This window comes from Lactuca saligna, chromosome 2 (assembly GCF_052625555.1).
Source record: "Lactuca saligna cultivar CGN05327 chromosome 2, ASM5262555v1, whole genome shotgun sequence".
Lineage (NCBI taxonomy): Eukaryota > Viridiplantae > Streptophyta > Magnoliopsida > Asterales > Asteraceae > Lactuca > Lactuca saligna.
In genome coordinates this window covers 113192389-113206075 of record NC_136418.1, presented here as the reverse complement: position 1 = coordinate 113206075, position 13687 = coordinate 113192389, and the positions used below count along the sequence as shown (strand labels likewise).

Sequence of the window (13687 nt, the reverse complement as noted above, 5' to 3'; positions counted from 1 at the left end):
TCTAGATGAACCTAATAGCTTTAAGGAAGCCATGGCAGGCCTGGAGTCTGCAAAATGGAAAGAGGCAATGGATAGTGAGATCCAATCCATGCATGACAACCAAGTTTGGAATTTGGTTGATAATGTGCTCGGACGTAAGACCGTTGGGTGCAAATAGATCTCAAGAAGAAGACCGGCGTGGATGGAAATGTACACACATATAAGGCGCAATTGGTTGCGAAGGGCTTTACTCAAACTCCCAGAGTTTACTATGATGAGACCTTCTCAACAGTTGCGAAAATAAAGTCTATTAGAGTGATGCTAGCTATTGCCGCATATCATGATTATGAGATTTGGCAAATGGATGTCAAGACCGCTTTCCTTAACGGGAAGTTGGCTGAGGATGTTTACATGGCTCAGCCAGAGGGTTTTGTTGATTCGAAGCATCCAAATAGAGTGTGTAAGCTTGAGAAGTCCATTTATGGACTTAAGCAAGCGTCTCGCAGATGGAATCTCTACTTCGATGAGAAATTCAAAGAGTTTGGATTTGTACGAAGCGAAGATGAATCATGTGTATATGTCAAAGCCAGTGGGAGTATAGTCAGCTTTCTCGTTTTGTATGTCGATGGCATACTGCTCATAGGAAACGACATCCCGACTCTGCAGGAGGTTAAGTCCTGGCTCGGGAAGTGCTTCTCTATGAAGGACCTCGGAGAGGCTTCCTATATTTTGGGAATAAGGATAGTGAGAGAAAGAAATAAGAGACTAATAGGACTTAGTCAAACACTTACTTAGATAAAGTACTAAAATGTTTTAGTATGGAAAATTCGAAGGAGGGAGAATTACCGATACAAAGTAATGCCAAGTTGAGTAAGACTCAAAGTCCGAGTACCAAAGCCGAGATAGCAGAAATGAGCCAAGTACCTTACACTTCCGCAGTTGGCTCAATCATGTATGCTATGACTTGTACTCACCTTGATGTAGCCTTTGCTTTTAGCATGGTTAGTAGATATCAAGGGAACCCTAGCAGAGCCCATTGGATTGCAGTCAAGAATATCCTTAAGTACCTTCGGAGTACCAAAGAATGGTTTTTAGTCCTTGGGGGGAGTGATAACTTGAAGGTGCGAGGGTATAGTGACGCCAGCTTTCAAAGTGACAGGGACAACTTTCATTCACAATCGGGCTGGGTGTTTACCCTTAATGGAGGAACAGTAACTTGGAAGAGTTCCAAGCAGGAAACCGTAGCTGATTCAACGTGCGAATCAGAGTACATTGTAGCGAGCGAAGCATCGAAGGAGGCAATATGGTTGAAGAACTTCATTGGTGATCTCGGAGTTGTGTCTACCGTAAAGGAGCCTATGGAAATTTTCTGTGATAATGAAGGAGCGGTTGCCTTGACCAAGGAACCGAGGGATCATGGTAGATCTCATCATATCGATAGAAAATATCATTTCATTAGACATCAAGTAGAAGAAGGATACCTCGTGGTGAGGAGGATATCATCAGAAGATAACCCAGCAGATCCGCTTACGAAGGGACTGAGTAGGGTTAAGCATTTGCAGCATGCTAGGAGTATTTGGCTGAGAGATGATATTACATTAGATTAGATAATTTTAGAAACTTGTAATAGATAAATGTGATTTAACATTTGATGAATAAATAAAGGAGTATTATTTATAAGTAAAGTTACTGTCTTATGTTAAATGTTTAACTATTGTTTCACTTTCCATGTTTTGACTTCCAGTTGAACTGAGTTTATTTGGAATAATCGAATTATTCAAATAATCCACAATCGTTCATATGTTAGAAGTAGGTATGAATGAAGATTGTCATGAATTGGTGTGTAGATTGTCTAAATGGTATTATACATAGCAAAAAGGTTGCTGCAACGTTCATGAGTGCTTTTGAACTAGTTTTGAGCATTGGAACAAACCTGTGCTTGCTGGAATCACCTTATGGAATTTGACGAAAAAGGTTGATCGCAAGACGATAATATCATATCGTCTTAAAACCTAGATATGTGGTTTGTTATTTGTTAATTGGTTATACATTGATAATGCGAAACCGCATGAGTAAATTGATGTTATAAAACACATTGTTGTGTATAATTGATTAATGAATAAGTAAATGCATATAAGTCGAAGTTTATTTGTTACTTTTATCCTAAGAGGGTAAAAGCGATATCTGAGCCGCTCGATGATTTGATATGACTTATGTGTAGGGCCCGGTCAGAACTAAATTGATGTGTTCGATTAAGTTCTATGTCGAATAAATCTGAGATCGAGAAACCAACTGCTGGACAATTGATTCCATACAATTGTCCGCATGATATCTGAACAGAGGACTGTACGATCCCTTATCTAAAGGATAAAAGTGATAAGATCAGAGTTTGACAGCGTCTTTAAGAGATACGATTGCTGATCAGTATATATATAGTTACTAGACTTATCCAAGTGGGAGACTGTTGGAATAGTGTCTAAGGCTGCAACTATATTTGGTAAGTACTTGACCCGATTGAGCATGATCCTTTTGGGTTGCCTTCACCATAGCAACTTGGCAGGATGATTTATAATGAGAGAAGAAATATTATTAATATATTATGAGGATAATATAAGGAATAATAATATTGTTATTTGATTAATATAAGTCATAAATTAATTAGGAATTAATTTGGTGACTTAAAGAGATTAATTGAATAAAGCGACATAAACTGTCAATTGTATGATAGTTGTACTTTGGGCTATAATCCCTTATGGATAAGGGGTGGACGGTTTTGGCATTTGGAGGACCTAGAAATCGTCCAAGGCTTATCATTAGGGATATTGGATTGCTTAGGGCCTAAGTTATCCAATTAGGGTTTAAGGGTGAAACCCTAGGAGGCTCACTAGTATAAATAGACCCATGGGGTCAAGGAAATCGACACTCTTGCCTTTGAAGAAACCCTGGCCGATTTCTTGCCCTCCTCTCTCTCTCTTTCTAATCACCCTCTTGCTAAGTTGGTGTTTGTAAGCCATCAGAGGAGTGACATTTGTGACTCTAAGCTTCAAGGATAAGAAGATTCAAGCAAGCAATTCAAGGTAATCTTTCAGATCTGATTTCATGTGTTATTATATGAATGTTTTCATTAGATCTATCAATCAAAGACTTGGATAATTGCATATTCAATTAGAGAAACCTAGATCGAAGCATTAGGGTTTGTATGTACATATAGGAATGTTCTTATGGATAAAACCCATCATACCCAACTTATCCACCCTTGTGGTGGCCGACAGTGCTTGGAGAGCATCAGTAAGGAAAAATAGCTGCTGGAATGACAGCGACGGCGCAACAACAGAAGGAAATGGAGAAATGAGAAGAATGTGTGATCTCAAATGAGAATAACAACAGTCATGACGTCAATCTCGCAGTTCTCATAACCGTCGGCAATAGATGCAACAACAATGTTGGTTTGACGACTCACATCGGTGGCAAAAGAGTTGGCGGCGTCGGCTGTGAAGGTTGGGCAACGAAGTAGCAACACACAAAGGATTCACCTCCACTCTGCGTCGATCCCAAGCTCTTCCGTCATGAGGGGGAGAAGGTTGCTGGTGGAGGTCTCTTGGTGATCTTCACTGATCGGAATGGTAAGAAAGAGGGGTGGTGGTGGCTGGAGTGCAAGATAAGGTGGCTGAAGGATAGTTTTAGGGTTTCGGTTAGGTGTGAGGCTATGTTCCTTAAAGAGATGCCAAGTGGAGTGGGACGGGTTAAGCCCTCGTACTTATACAACTTATGCTTAATGATCATTTTCAATCCCTCCCTCCCGAATACTTTTCAACTTAAATCCATAATTTACCAAACAACCCCCAACCTTGAGAATTCATTACAATTTAAGTCCAAAAGTTACAATTTAACCCTCAATATTCATAATATAAAATTTACCACCCCAATGCATACACCCCGCTAAATAATACGACTTTAGAGCTAAAAATAAAATATAAAAATACATCTTGAAGCTTTTAAGTATTATTTATTTATTTGTTTAATTATTTTAAACAGAATATTACATAAATTATAAGGTTCGACCTTACAAAAGATGCATTTCAAATTGATAAAAGCATCAAAGAACTCCTATATGATATCTTGGATGTTCAATTCTTTGGTAAAGGTGCAAGTTGTTGGATTAGAAGTATAAGCCCATAACTATAATTGGTATGTACTTGATTTGATAGTGGCATGGTCCTTTTGGGTTGCATTCACATTGGTAACTAGACATGATGACTGTTAAGGAGAGAGGTTGATTTATTATTAACAATAATGAATTGGGACATAAATATGATTTATTAATATATTATAAGAATAATATATTAATTATAAATCATATTATTAATTAGTATTTAATCAGAAATTAATTTGGAATTAATTTTGGGATTAATGGAACTGATTAAAAGTGTAGGGGTTGTTTTGTAATTATTTGATAGTTGAGGCTATGGGCCATTGGATCACCTTATTACGAAAGGGCTGAAAATCCCTAGAAGGATCTAGGAATTTTCATACAAGGCTAAAGGGTAGGAGGTCCATGGACTTGCTTAGGCCCTAAGCTAATGAATTAGGGTTTCCACCCTTAAACCCTAGCTAGCCTCAAATATAAATAAGACCCCTAGGCATTAGATTTTCGGCCAACCCTTCATGAAACCCTAAGAGTGCTAATTTCTAGAGCAAGCCATACTTTCTCATTTCTCTCATATTCATACTTTCACCTAGTTTGTTTGTGATCTATTAGAGGTACTACAATTGTGGCACATGCTCTCAAGAGCAAAGGAAATTCAAGAAACTAGTTGTTATTACTATATAGCAACAAAGGTATGTATTCTAATCTTTTGTTTGTGTATTTCAAAAAATTTAGATGCATGCTAGGGTTTTCCTTTTTGTGTTCATTTGTTGTATGTCTAATAGAGAAGACATAGATCCAATTTAGGGTTGCATGCACACATAGGATTGTTTATATAAAACCTATCATAAGCTCTATTCCATCATGAACGTCCTAAGTCTCAACATCAGGGGTGTGAGTGAATCTCACAAAGTATAGAGGTTTAGGAAGCTTAAATTCTAACACAAGATTGATTTCATTGGGATTCGGGAACACATATGGCTGATTCTAGTAATATTGATATCGTTGGTTGCTTGGGTAACTCATATTTTGATTGTGCTTCAGTTAACTATGTTGGCAAATCTAGTGGTTTACTTAGTAGGGATCCTATTACTATCAGTAAATCAAATATTGTGTCTTCCAAACATTACTTAGCCATCTTTGGGCACTGGAAACGCGTCCTAGGCATTACTACTTTGCTTAATGTCTATCGACCTTAATCCACTACTTAAAAAAAAGCTTTTGTTGACTGAAATGATTGAATTGAAGAATAGACGTCATGGAACATGGATTTTACTTGTAGATTTTAATGTAGTTCGCAATAGGGATGAAAGAATCAACTTTACATTTTGCAAGCACATGGACAACGACATTAACTGGTTCATTAATGAAGCTGGCGTAAAGGATTTCAAAATGAGCGGGGTTAGAAATTCACGTTTCTTAGGGATAATGATTTGAAGTTCAACACAATCTCTAGGTTTCTTATTTGTTCAAACTTTGTTGTCATCCAACCACAATCAGTTGTCATTGTTCATCCTAAACTTCAATCGGATCATTTTTCTATTACACTCAAACCTTCTAATGTAGATTTCGGTCCGCTGCAATTCCTATTTTTTAATTAATGCCTACCCCAAAATGACTTCAATGATTTCTTTGGAACTGTGTGGGACTCATTTCATAGTTGTAGAAATCCAGATATATTACTGATGGCGATAATCAAATTTGTGATGGGCCAAATTAGAATCTGGAAAATGGAGGATGTTAAAAAGTCATCTGGTATTGTGACATTATTAAGGAAGAAAATTGAAGAGACTAAGAAGGAGGCTAAATATCGCACTCTTACTGATGTTGAACATATTATGTGGAGAGAATACAATGTGAAAATATTAGAGTTTGAGCAAATTGAAAAGGCGAACCTTCAGCAAAAAGTAAAAATCAAATGGATGATAGACGGTGATGAAAAGTCAAAGTTCTTTCACGAGTACCTGAAAAATAAGAATAGAAAGAGTAGGTTGCATGGGGTATTCATTGTTCTTCTGGTCTTTTGTTTTTTTTTCTTTGTGTTTATACTTTTTTGTATCTGATCCAACAAACCTTCACATATGATGGTGCTTGCATTTCTCATTTATTCTACAACGACGATGCGATTTTTTAGGAGAATTGAGTGCTGACAACATCAAAAACCTGTCTCATATTCTAAAATGATTTCATATTGTTTCAGGACTCAAAGTGAATTTTATGAAATCGAGATTGTTCGGAGTCGGTATTCCATGTAGCAATCTACATCATATGGCTTTGATTCTTGGATGTTGTGAATGGAACTTCCCCTTCACATATCTTGGTATGCCAGTGGGAGCCAATATGCACATCGAAAAGCATTGGAAACTTATAGTCGACAAGTTCAAATCTAAGTTATCTGTTTGGAAGGCAAGCACATTATCATTTGGCGGTAGGCTCACCTTGATTACATCTATTCTTGGTAGCCTTCCTACATATTTCTTGTCATTGTTTAAAGCACTAGAAGGAATTATTGATTCCCTTGAAAAGAATCAGAAAATGGGTCCATTGAGGCTTCGATGATCAGAATGTGAAAATTCATTGGGTGGATAGGCAAAAGTTATTGTAGACAAAAAAAAAAAAAAAAAAAAAAAAAAAAAAACACGGTGGTCTTGGGGTGGGATTACTTAAGGAACAAAATTTGGCTTTACTAACAAAATGGTGGTGTAGATTATATAATAGTAAGGAAAGTTAGTGCAAAAAAGTAAGCATGAACATTCATAATCTAATGAGGAAACCTGTATCATACATAACTCATAAATTTTCACAAGGAGTTTCGTACAACATTTACTAAGATATAAAAAACCTAGAAACCATTAGCATCAATCACAATGACTATCTCATACTAGTTCCAGACCTCAAAATTAACATACTATTTTGGAAATATATTTGGTGTGAAATCTCATTCTCTAAGCTCGATTCCCAATTCTCTACACTCTTGAGGAAAGGAAATGTTGCATGATTGAGGAAAAAATTTCTGCCAATGGATTCCTATGGTGTTGGAAACAGGATTCGAGAAATGAGGCTGCTCTCTAGGGGTGAAAGTGAGCTGAGCTACTCGTGAGCTACTCGGGATCAACTCGTTAACAGCTTGATTCGAAATCGAATTACACGAGCTTGAGCCAAGCTCGAGCCTAAACACGAGCCTCGTTTATTAAACGAGCTCGAGCCGAGCTTCAATTAGTGGGTTCGCAAGCCTAAACGAGCATATATATATATATATATATATATATATATATATATATATATATATATATATATATATATATATATATATATATATATATATATATATAGAGAGAGAGAGAGAGAGAGAGAGAGAGACTCGTTTAGGATCAATTAGGCTCGCAAGCCCACTAAATTATTCACGAGCTGAGCTCAAGCTTCATTTTAAGGCTCGAATTGAGCTCGAGCTCAAGCTTCCTCAAAATTAAACGAGCCGAGCTCGAGCTTAGTCAGGCTCGGACTCGGCTCGACTCGTTTACACCGCTACCGCTCTCACAGAACACTTAAAACTTTATTTGGCCATAGGCAACATGGAGGTTCCTACTAGCAACAATTTCGGTATTTGGTTTACAAGAAATCAAGATAGTAGGTACACAGTAGATTCAATGAGGAGGTTAATCGATTCCAAAAGGAACTCATACATAAATCCATTGATTTGATGGTCAAAAACTATTCCTTTATAGGTAAGATGTTTTGTATGGTGAGCTGCTTCGAACATAATATCGGTGGCTTTATACATTGGAGGTTAGAGGAATGAAAGTGAACAATCAATGTTGTGCTCTGTGATAAAGAGACGAAGACATCGAATCATCTTTTCTCTGGCTACCGATTCACAAGGAATGTGCAGTAATGGATTTTAAAATATATGGTTTGCAACCCGCTCAATTTGCCAGTACACTCAAGTTCATTGACTTTGCAACCTCCTTTGGCAGCTGTCTACGTAAAAGAGCGATCATAAGCCCCATATTCTTTTGTCTTACTTGGTGTGTTTGGTTGCCCATAAATGATGTGGTTTTTAAAAAACTAAGGTGTTCTCCAACAAAAACGGTAGATATGATTATTACCCTATCTTATTTCTGAGTTAAACACAAGATGCACTCAAGGGTTAATTGGTGTTGTTCGCTTTTTAATCACTTTTAATTGTATTTTCTGCATTTTTTTTTTCTTTTTCGTATGTACTTTTGCCCACGCTGTTAGTTTTTTGCTACACATTGGTGCCTTTTAATGTTATTTTCCGTTTAAAAAGAAAAGAAAGAGAGATGTATGTTTATCCAAAATGAATACAAAATATAAACCTACAAATAATCCTGAAAGTAAATAAATATGAAAATGTTTATAATTTAAAATTTTGATATCATTAAAGTAGGGGGAGCTGTTTTGGTAGTTGGCCCAGTGTTCCTTCAGAATTTAATTGCTTTATCATCAAACTCTACCATACAACCACACGAAACTTGACAAATGAGAAAATAAAATAATCTTAAAATTCAAATAAAATCAAGAAAATATCAAAAGATAAAAAGACAAAAAAGGACCCCCACCCCGACTCAACCCTTGTCATTCATCATCATCATCATCTTCTTTTTCTTCTTTCCACATCTTTACATACCAATTATTATGACCACATATTAAAATTATAAATTTTTTTATTGACTTAAAGACCAATAAATAAATAAATAATATATTATATTTTTTCTCACAGATAACTAATATATTTATTTCGATGGATAAAAACCATTTATTTTCAAAACGCTGTTCCACTGGAAGCCTTACTTCCGATTAAGTACGAGTTAAGACTAATATTATTTCTTATATATATATATATTTACATGACATCATATTATTCTTTCCGAAAATATTTAATATTACCTTTTATTTGCATATATTTTAATTGTTATACGCTATCACCTGATTATCCGAGTCAATAAAAACCATTTTAGGTTGTAAGATGTTATTTTATTAAATACACATCATGCAATTTAGATATTTAAGAAAGTAGATGTAAAACCTGTATATAATACGGATTAATTAAAAATATATATATTAAAATGTAAACAATACGTATTTTTTAAAATAAAATTTTAAAATAATGAAAGAATAAACATACTAATTGCAATTTACTACCATTTTATATTATATTTAATATTTAATACTCTACATATATAAATATAAATATTATGTAACTTTTTAATTTTAAAAATTAAAAAACATAAATTAATATGCGGATATTATTTATTTAAAAACTATAAAAAAATAATAAGTATCAAAATTAATTAGAGATTGATAATTATAAAAATTCTTCATTTATTATAGTAAAATATATATATATATATATATGAGTTTTAGTATATTAAGCAAGAAATAAACATTAAAAATAAATATTTTTTCATAACATTAAAACCGAAAAAATACAATATAAATTTTTATGAATATTATATATTTAAAAAGGAAATTGGGTAGCTTAGTAATAATATAAGCATAAAATTAACTGAAAAAAATAAGAAAAAGAAAGTGGTTTTGGTCAGTAGAAGAAGACGTTTCCTCGTTTTTCAGATGTTTGTATCTTCTGACACAGATAACTTTGATATAACCCATTTGTTCTTTGTTTAATCACACATCTCCATCTTTCTCTCTCTAAAAAGTTTATCTTTGTTTAGAGAGAGAGTATCTTCTTCATCATCATCATCATCATCATCAAAGCTGCTGTATATCAAATGATTTGAAAAGAAAGGTCAAATCAACCACCCACACACACCCTTCTTTGATCCATTCGCAGGTACCTCTTCTAATTCCTTCCCTTCGATATCATACATATAAAAAAATATACAGAGAGAGAAACACACACACTCACACACACATACACACACTCCTGTAAATATATATTTAGAGAGAGAAAGAGAGAGTTGTCGACTGAGTTTGGTAACTGCATGAACTCGTTTCTCTCTCGAAAAGCAACCATGGAGGTTGGATTATGTTGATTGAATTCATGGGATGTAATTTTGATCGGGTTTTTTTTTTTCAGATGGTGAAGAATGGAGGTTGTGAATTGAAATCGATTTGAGTTTTTGAAGAAGTTTGTTGATATATAAAAGGTGAACAGAGATCGATGGCGAGTTATTACAGTGGGAATTCGGAAATTCAAGGCGGAGATGGGTTGCAGACGCTGGTTTTGATGAACCCTGGTTATGTAAACTATTCCGACCACCACCAACCACCACCACAACCTCCGGCTGGGAATTTCATGTTTCTTAACAATCATCACCAACAACCATCGCAGACACAACAATTTGTAGGGATCCCTCTTTCGTCACAACCATCGGGTTCTATTCACTCCCAGCACGACATCTCTGCTCTCCACACCTTCATGCCACGAGTCCAGTACAACATGTATTCTCCGGTGGAGCTGGCGGCGCCACCGCATGAGGTCGCAAGATTCCAACAAGGTTTATCGTTAACACTCTCATCTCAGCAATCCGGATTCGGGTCTCAAAGTACCGGAGTACCCACTGTTTCTCCGAGGGGAGAAGGAAGAGTAACCCCTAGCGGCGCCGGTGGAGCCGGTGACTGTGGTGGTGGATCGACACCATCAGCATCTGGGGTTTCAAATGGAGTTAACAGTACGCAGAGTGTACTCTTGAATTCCAAATACTTAAAAGCAACTCATGAGCTTCTTGAAGAAGTTGTGAACGTGGGTAAAGGTGTTTTCAAGAACTCCGATCAGTCCACCAAGAACCTCATCACCGCCGGGAGCGGCGGCGGCGGCGGATCACCGGCGCAAACCAGCGGAGATGAAACCAGCAGCAAACGCGTCGATGGAGCTGAACTTACCACCGCAGAAAGACAAGAAGTTCAAATGAAGAAAGCGAAACTCGTAAACATGCTTGATGAGGTAATAAATTCAATCAAAGATCAAACTCTATCAAATCAATTCAGTTTCCATTTTCAATTGAAGAAATTTTCTGGGTTTTTTTGAAGGTGGAACAGAGGTACAGACAATACCATAACCAGATGCAGATTGTGATCTCATGGTTTGAACAAGCTTCTGGAATCGGATCTGCGAAAACGTACACAGCATTAGCGCTTCAAACAATTTCGAAGCAATTCAGATGCTTGAAAGATGCGATCATGGGGCAAATTAAAACTGCTAGCAGGAATTTAGGTGAAGAAGACAATAAGATTGAAGGTGGATCACGTCTGAAATTTGTAGATAATCAGATTCGACAACAAAGGGCTTTACAACAATTGGGAATGATTCAACACAACGCATGGAGACCCCAAAGAGGATTGCCTGAACGTTCTGTTTCTGTTCTTCGTGCTTGGCTCTTTGAACATTTCCTCCATCCGTAAGAATTAATTTTGAAATTTATTTTATTATTTTATTATTTTTTTAATTATTGTTTTATTAATTTGTAATTTGTAATGTGATATAATTTTTTTTTGTTTTTTTCAGATATCCTAAGGATTCAGACAAGCATATGCTAGCGAAACAAACCGGGCTTACTAGGAGTCAGGTATATTTCGAAAAATTATAAGAAAAAATATTATATTATGGGAAGGTTTGTGTTTTAATACATTCTTTTGTCCAACAAAATCATAAGTTTTTGTAATTATCACAAACAACCCATTTTAAATCAAATTTCGTGGATGATTTTCCAAAAAAAAACTTTAGTGGGTGTTATTTTTATTATTAGGTCAAAATAGTTAAATTGGAATGAAGAGTGAAGGATATTTGTCATTCGAATTATATTTTCGTATTTTGTAATTTTGAGTTTTGGAATTGATTTCATGGATTTTATTTCAGGTTTCGAATTGGTTTATAAATGCTCGAGTGAGGCTATGGAAGCCAATGGTGGAGGAGATGTACTTGGAAGAAACAAAAGAACAAGAACAGAACAGACTCAAAGAAAACAAAGCGAGTAAAAGCGAACAGAGTGATGAAAACGAAAATTCGTTATCAAGACAAGAAAACTCAAAAAGTCTTTCACCGGAGAATTCAAAAAGAAACTTCAACCAACCTCCTCCACCATCGATATCTGTTTCTCCCACCGGAATCAACTTCCAAAACCAGTCTGGTTTCTCCTCACAAATGGACGGACTCACACAATTCAACAACAAGAAGCCGCGAACGAATGTAGGTTTTATGGGAAATCCGACTGACTTCATGGGGGGTCTAGGTGGGTACCCTGTCGGAGAAATCGAACGGTTTGGGAATCACCAATTCCAATCACCGTATTCGGGAAATGCAGTCTCTTTGACTTTAGGTCTCCCTAATGAAAACATTAGTGGAATGGAATTAGCCGAAACGAATGAATTCGAACCCATGAATCAACAATCTTCTTCACATTCAACCACAATTTATGAGACCATCAACATTCAAAATCAAAAAAGGTTTGGAGCACAACCTTTGCCCGATTTTGTTACTTAATGAAATCAGAAAAGAAGATTCAATATTGGAATTGGAGTTATATATAGATATAGATTAGGGTTTCTAGATTATATGGGATGTATATTAATTTTGGATAGAATGGATTGGTATATTTTATGCATAATGTACGTATGTAAAACTAGTTGTATCTTTTGATGGGGGTATACAAAATCAATATTTATAATTTATAATTTATTATTGGAGTAATAATGATGATCAGGGAGACCCTTCAAACTTTACCTAATTTTTGGTCTATCAAATGGCTCTTTAATCTTTTTTAGGACCACTGACGGATTTAGACAACATTCTTTCGGGTTACATACCAAGTTAGGCTATCTTTTTTTTCTTTTTTCTTTTTGGTGCATTGAATTTCTTTAAAATTTCTTTAAAATTGCTGTCCGATTGAGTGCCAGTATCTTCAAACAGAGAGCAAGATGATTGGGTCAAAAGATTGAATATTATATGATGATGATTTTAGGAGTGCATAAAATATAATGAAGTTTTCACGCATAATACTTTAGTGGATGATAATAATGCGAATAAAAAAAAAAAGGTTAATAACGTATACAATAATTTATCTAGAATTTGTTTCAATGGATCCAAGCGCTAAATAAAGGTGTCAAATGCAACACGGATCAGTTTAACCGGTTTACTAAAACAAGTTGAAAAATTTAACCTAATTGACACCTATAATTAAAACTGGTTGTAATTTTGAAACCTAATCTGTTAAATAATATGGTTGTCATTTATTTTTCCAAAGACAATGTATTTAATAAACTGGTTACACTTGGATAGACCCTTTTATATTTTAAAGTTATTACTTCCTAAAGTCTTGCCTCTTAATGGTGGTTGTATGTTGAAACGTGCTTAGAGATAGACCGTTCGAGTGAGAGACTAATGATCTAATATTATGCTTAACTTGAGGTCGTGACTTATGAAGGACTAGGGGGATTATTTACGGGTAAATATTGTAATACATAGTATTCTTGGTATGATTTATATCAATTTATTTAATTTCAAGTAATTAAGAAATGAGGGTTTTTGTAGGGACCAACTTCTTGACGCGACCAAGCTTTGGTCACGGCCCGAAGCTAAAT

At 35.4% G+C, this 13687-nt stretch overlaps 1 protein-coding gene across 2 annotated transcripts; it reads left to right on the top strand.

Moving 5' to 3' along the window:
* Positions 1-9749: 9749 nt before the first annotated feature.
* Positions 9750-12785, top strand: LOC145031384 (BEL1-like homeodomain protein 1). 2 transcript variants are annotated; one of them, XM_078979926.1, is made up of 5 exons: positions 9750-9941; positions 10188-11054; positions 11141-11508; positions 11616-11676; positions 11967-12785. In XM_078979926.1, exons 2-5 carry the CDS (start codon positions 10272-10274, stop codon positions 12588-12590), a joined length of 1836 nt encoding a protein of 611 aa, XP_078836052.1. In that variant the 5' UTR covers positions 9750-9941; positions 10188-10271; the 3' UTR covers positions 12591-12785. The 2 variants fall into 2 exon arrangements, with proteins under 2 accessions (XP_078836052.1, XP_078836053.1); XM_078979927.1 differs by lacking the exon at positions 9750-9941 and adding an exon at positions 9973-10084.
* The last annotated feature ends 902 nt before the right edge of the window (positions 12786-13687 follow it).

Excerpts from the sequence above, each read along its gene's own strand:
- LOC145031384 (XM_078979926.1), top strand. The coding sequence starts at position 10,272 with ATGGCGAGTTATTACAGTGGGAATTCGGAAATTCAAGGCGGAGATGGG. Across the intron at positions 11,509-11,615 it reads TTTGAACATTTCCTCCATCC|ATATCCTAAGGATTCAGACA; the intron begins GTAAGAATTAAT and ends TGTTTTTTTCAG. Across the intron at positions 11,677-11,966 it reads CCGGGCTTACTAGGAGTCAG|GTTTCGAATTGGTTTATAAA; the intron begins GTATATTTCGAA and ends ATTTTATTTCAG.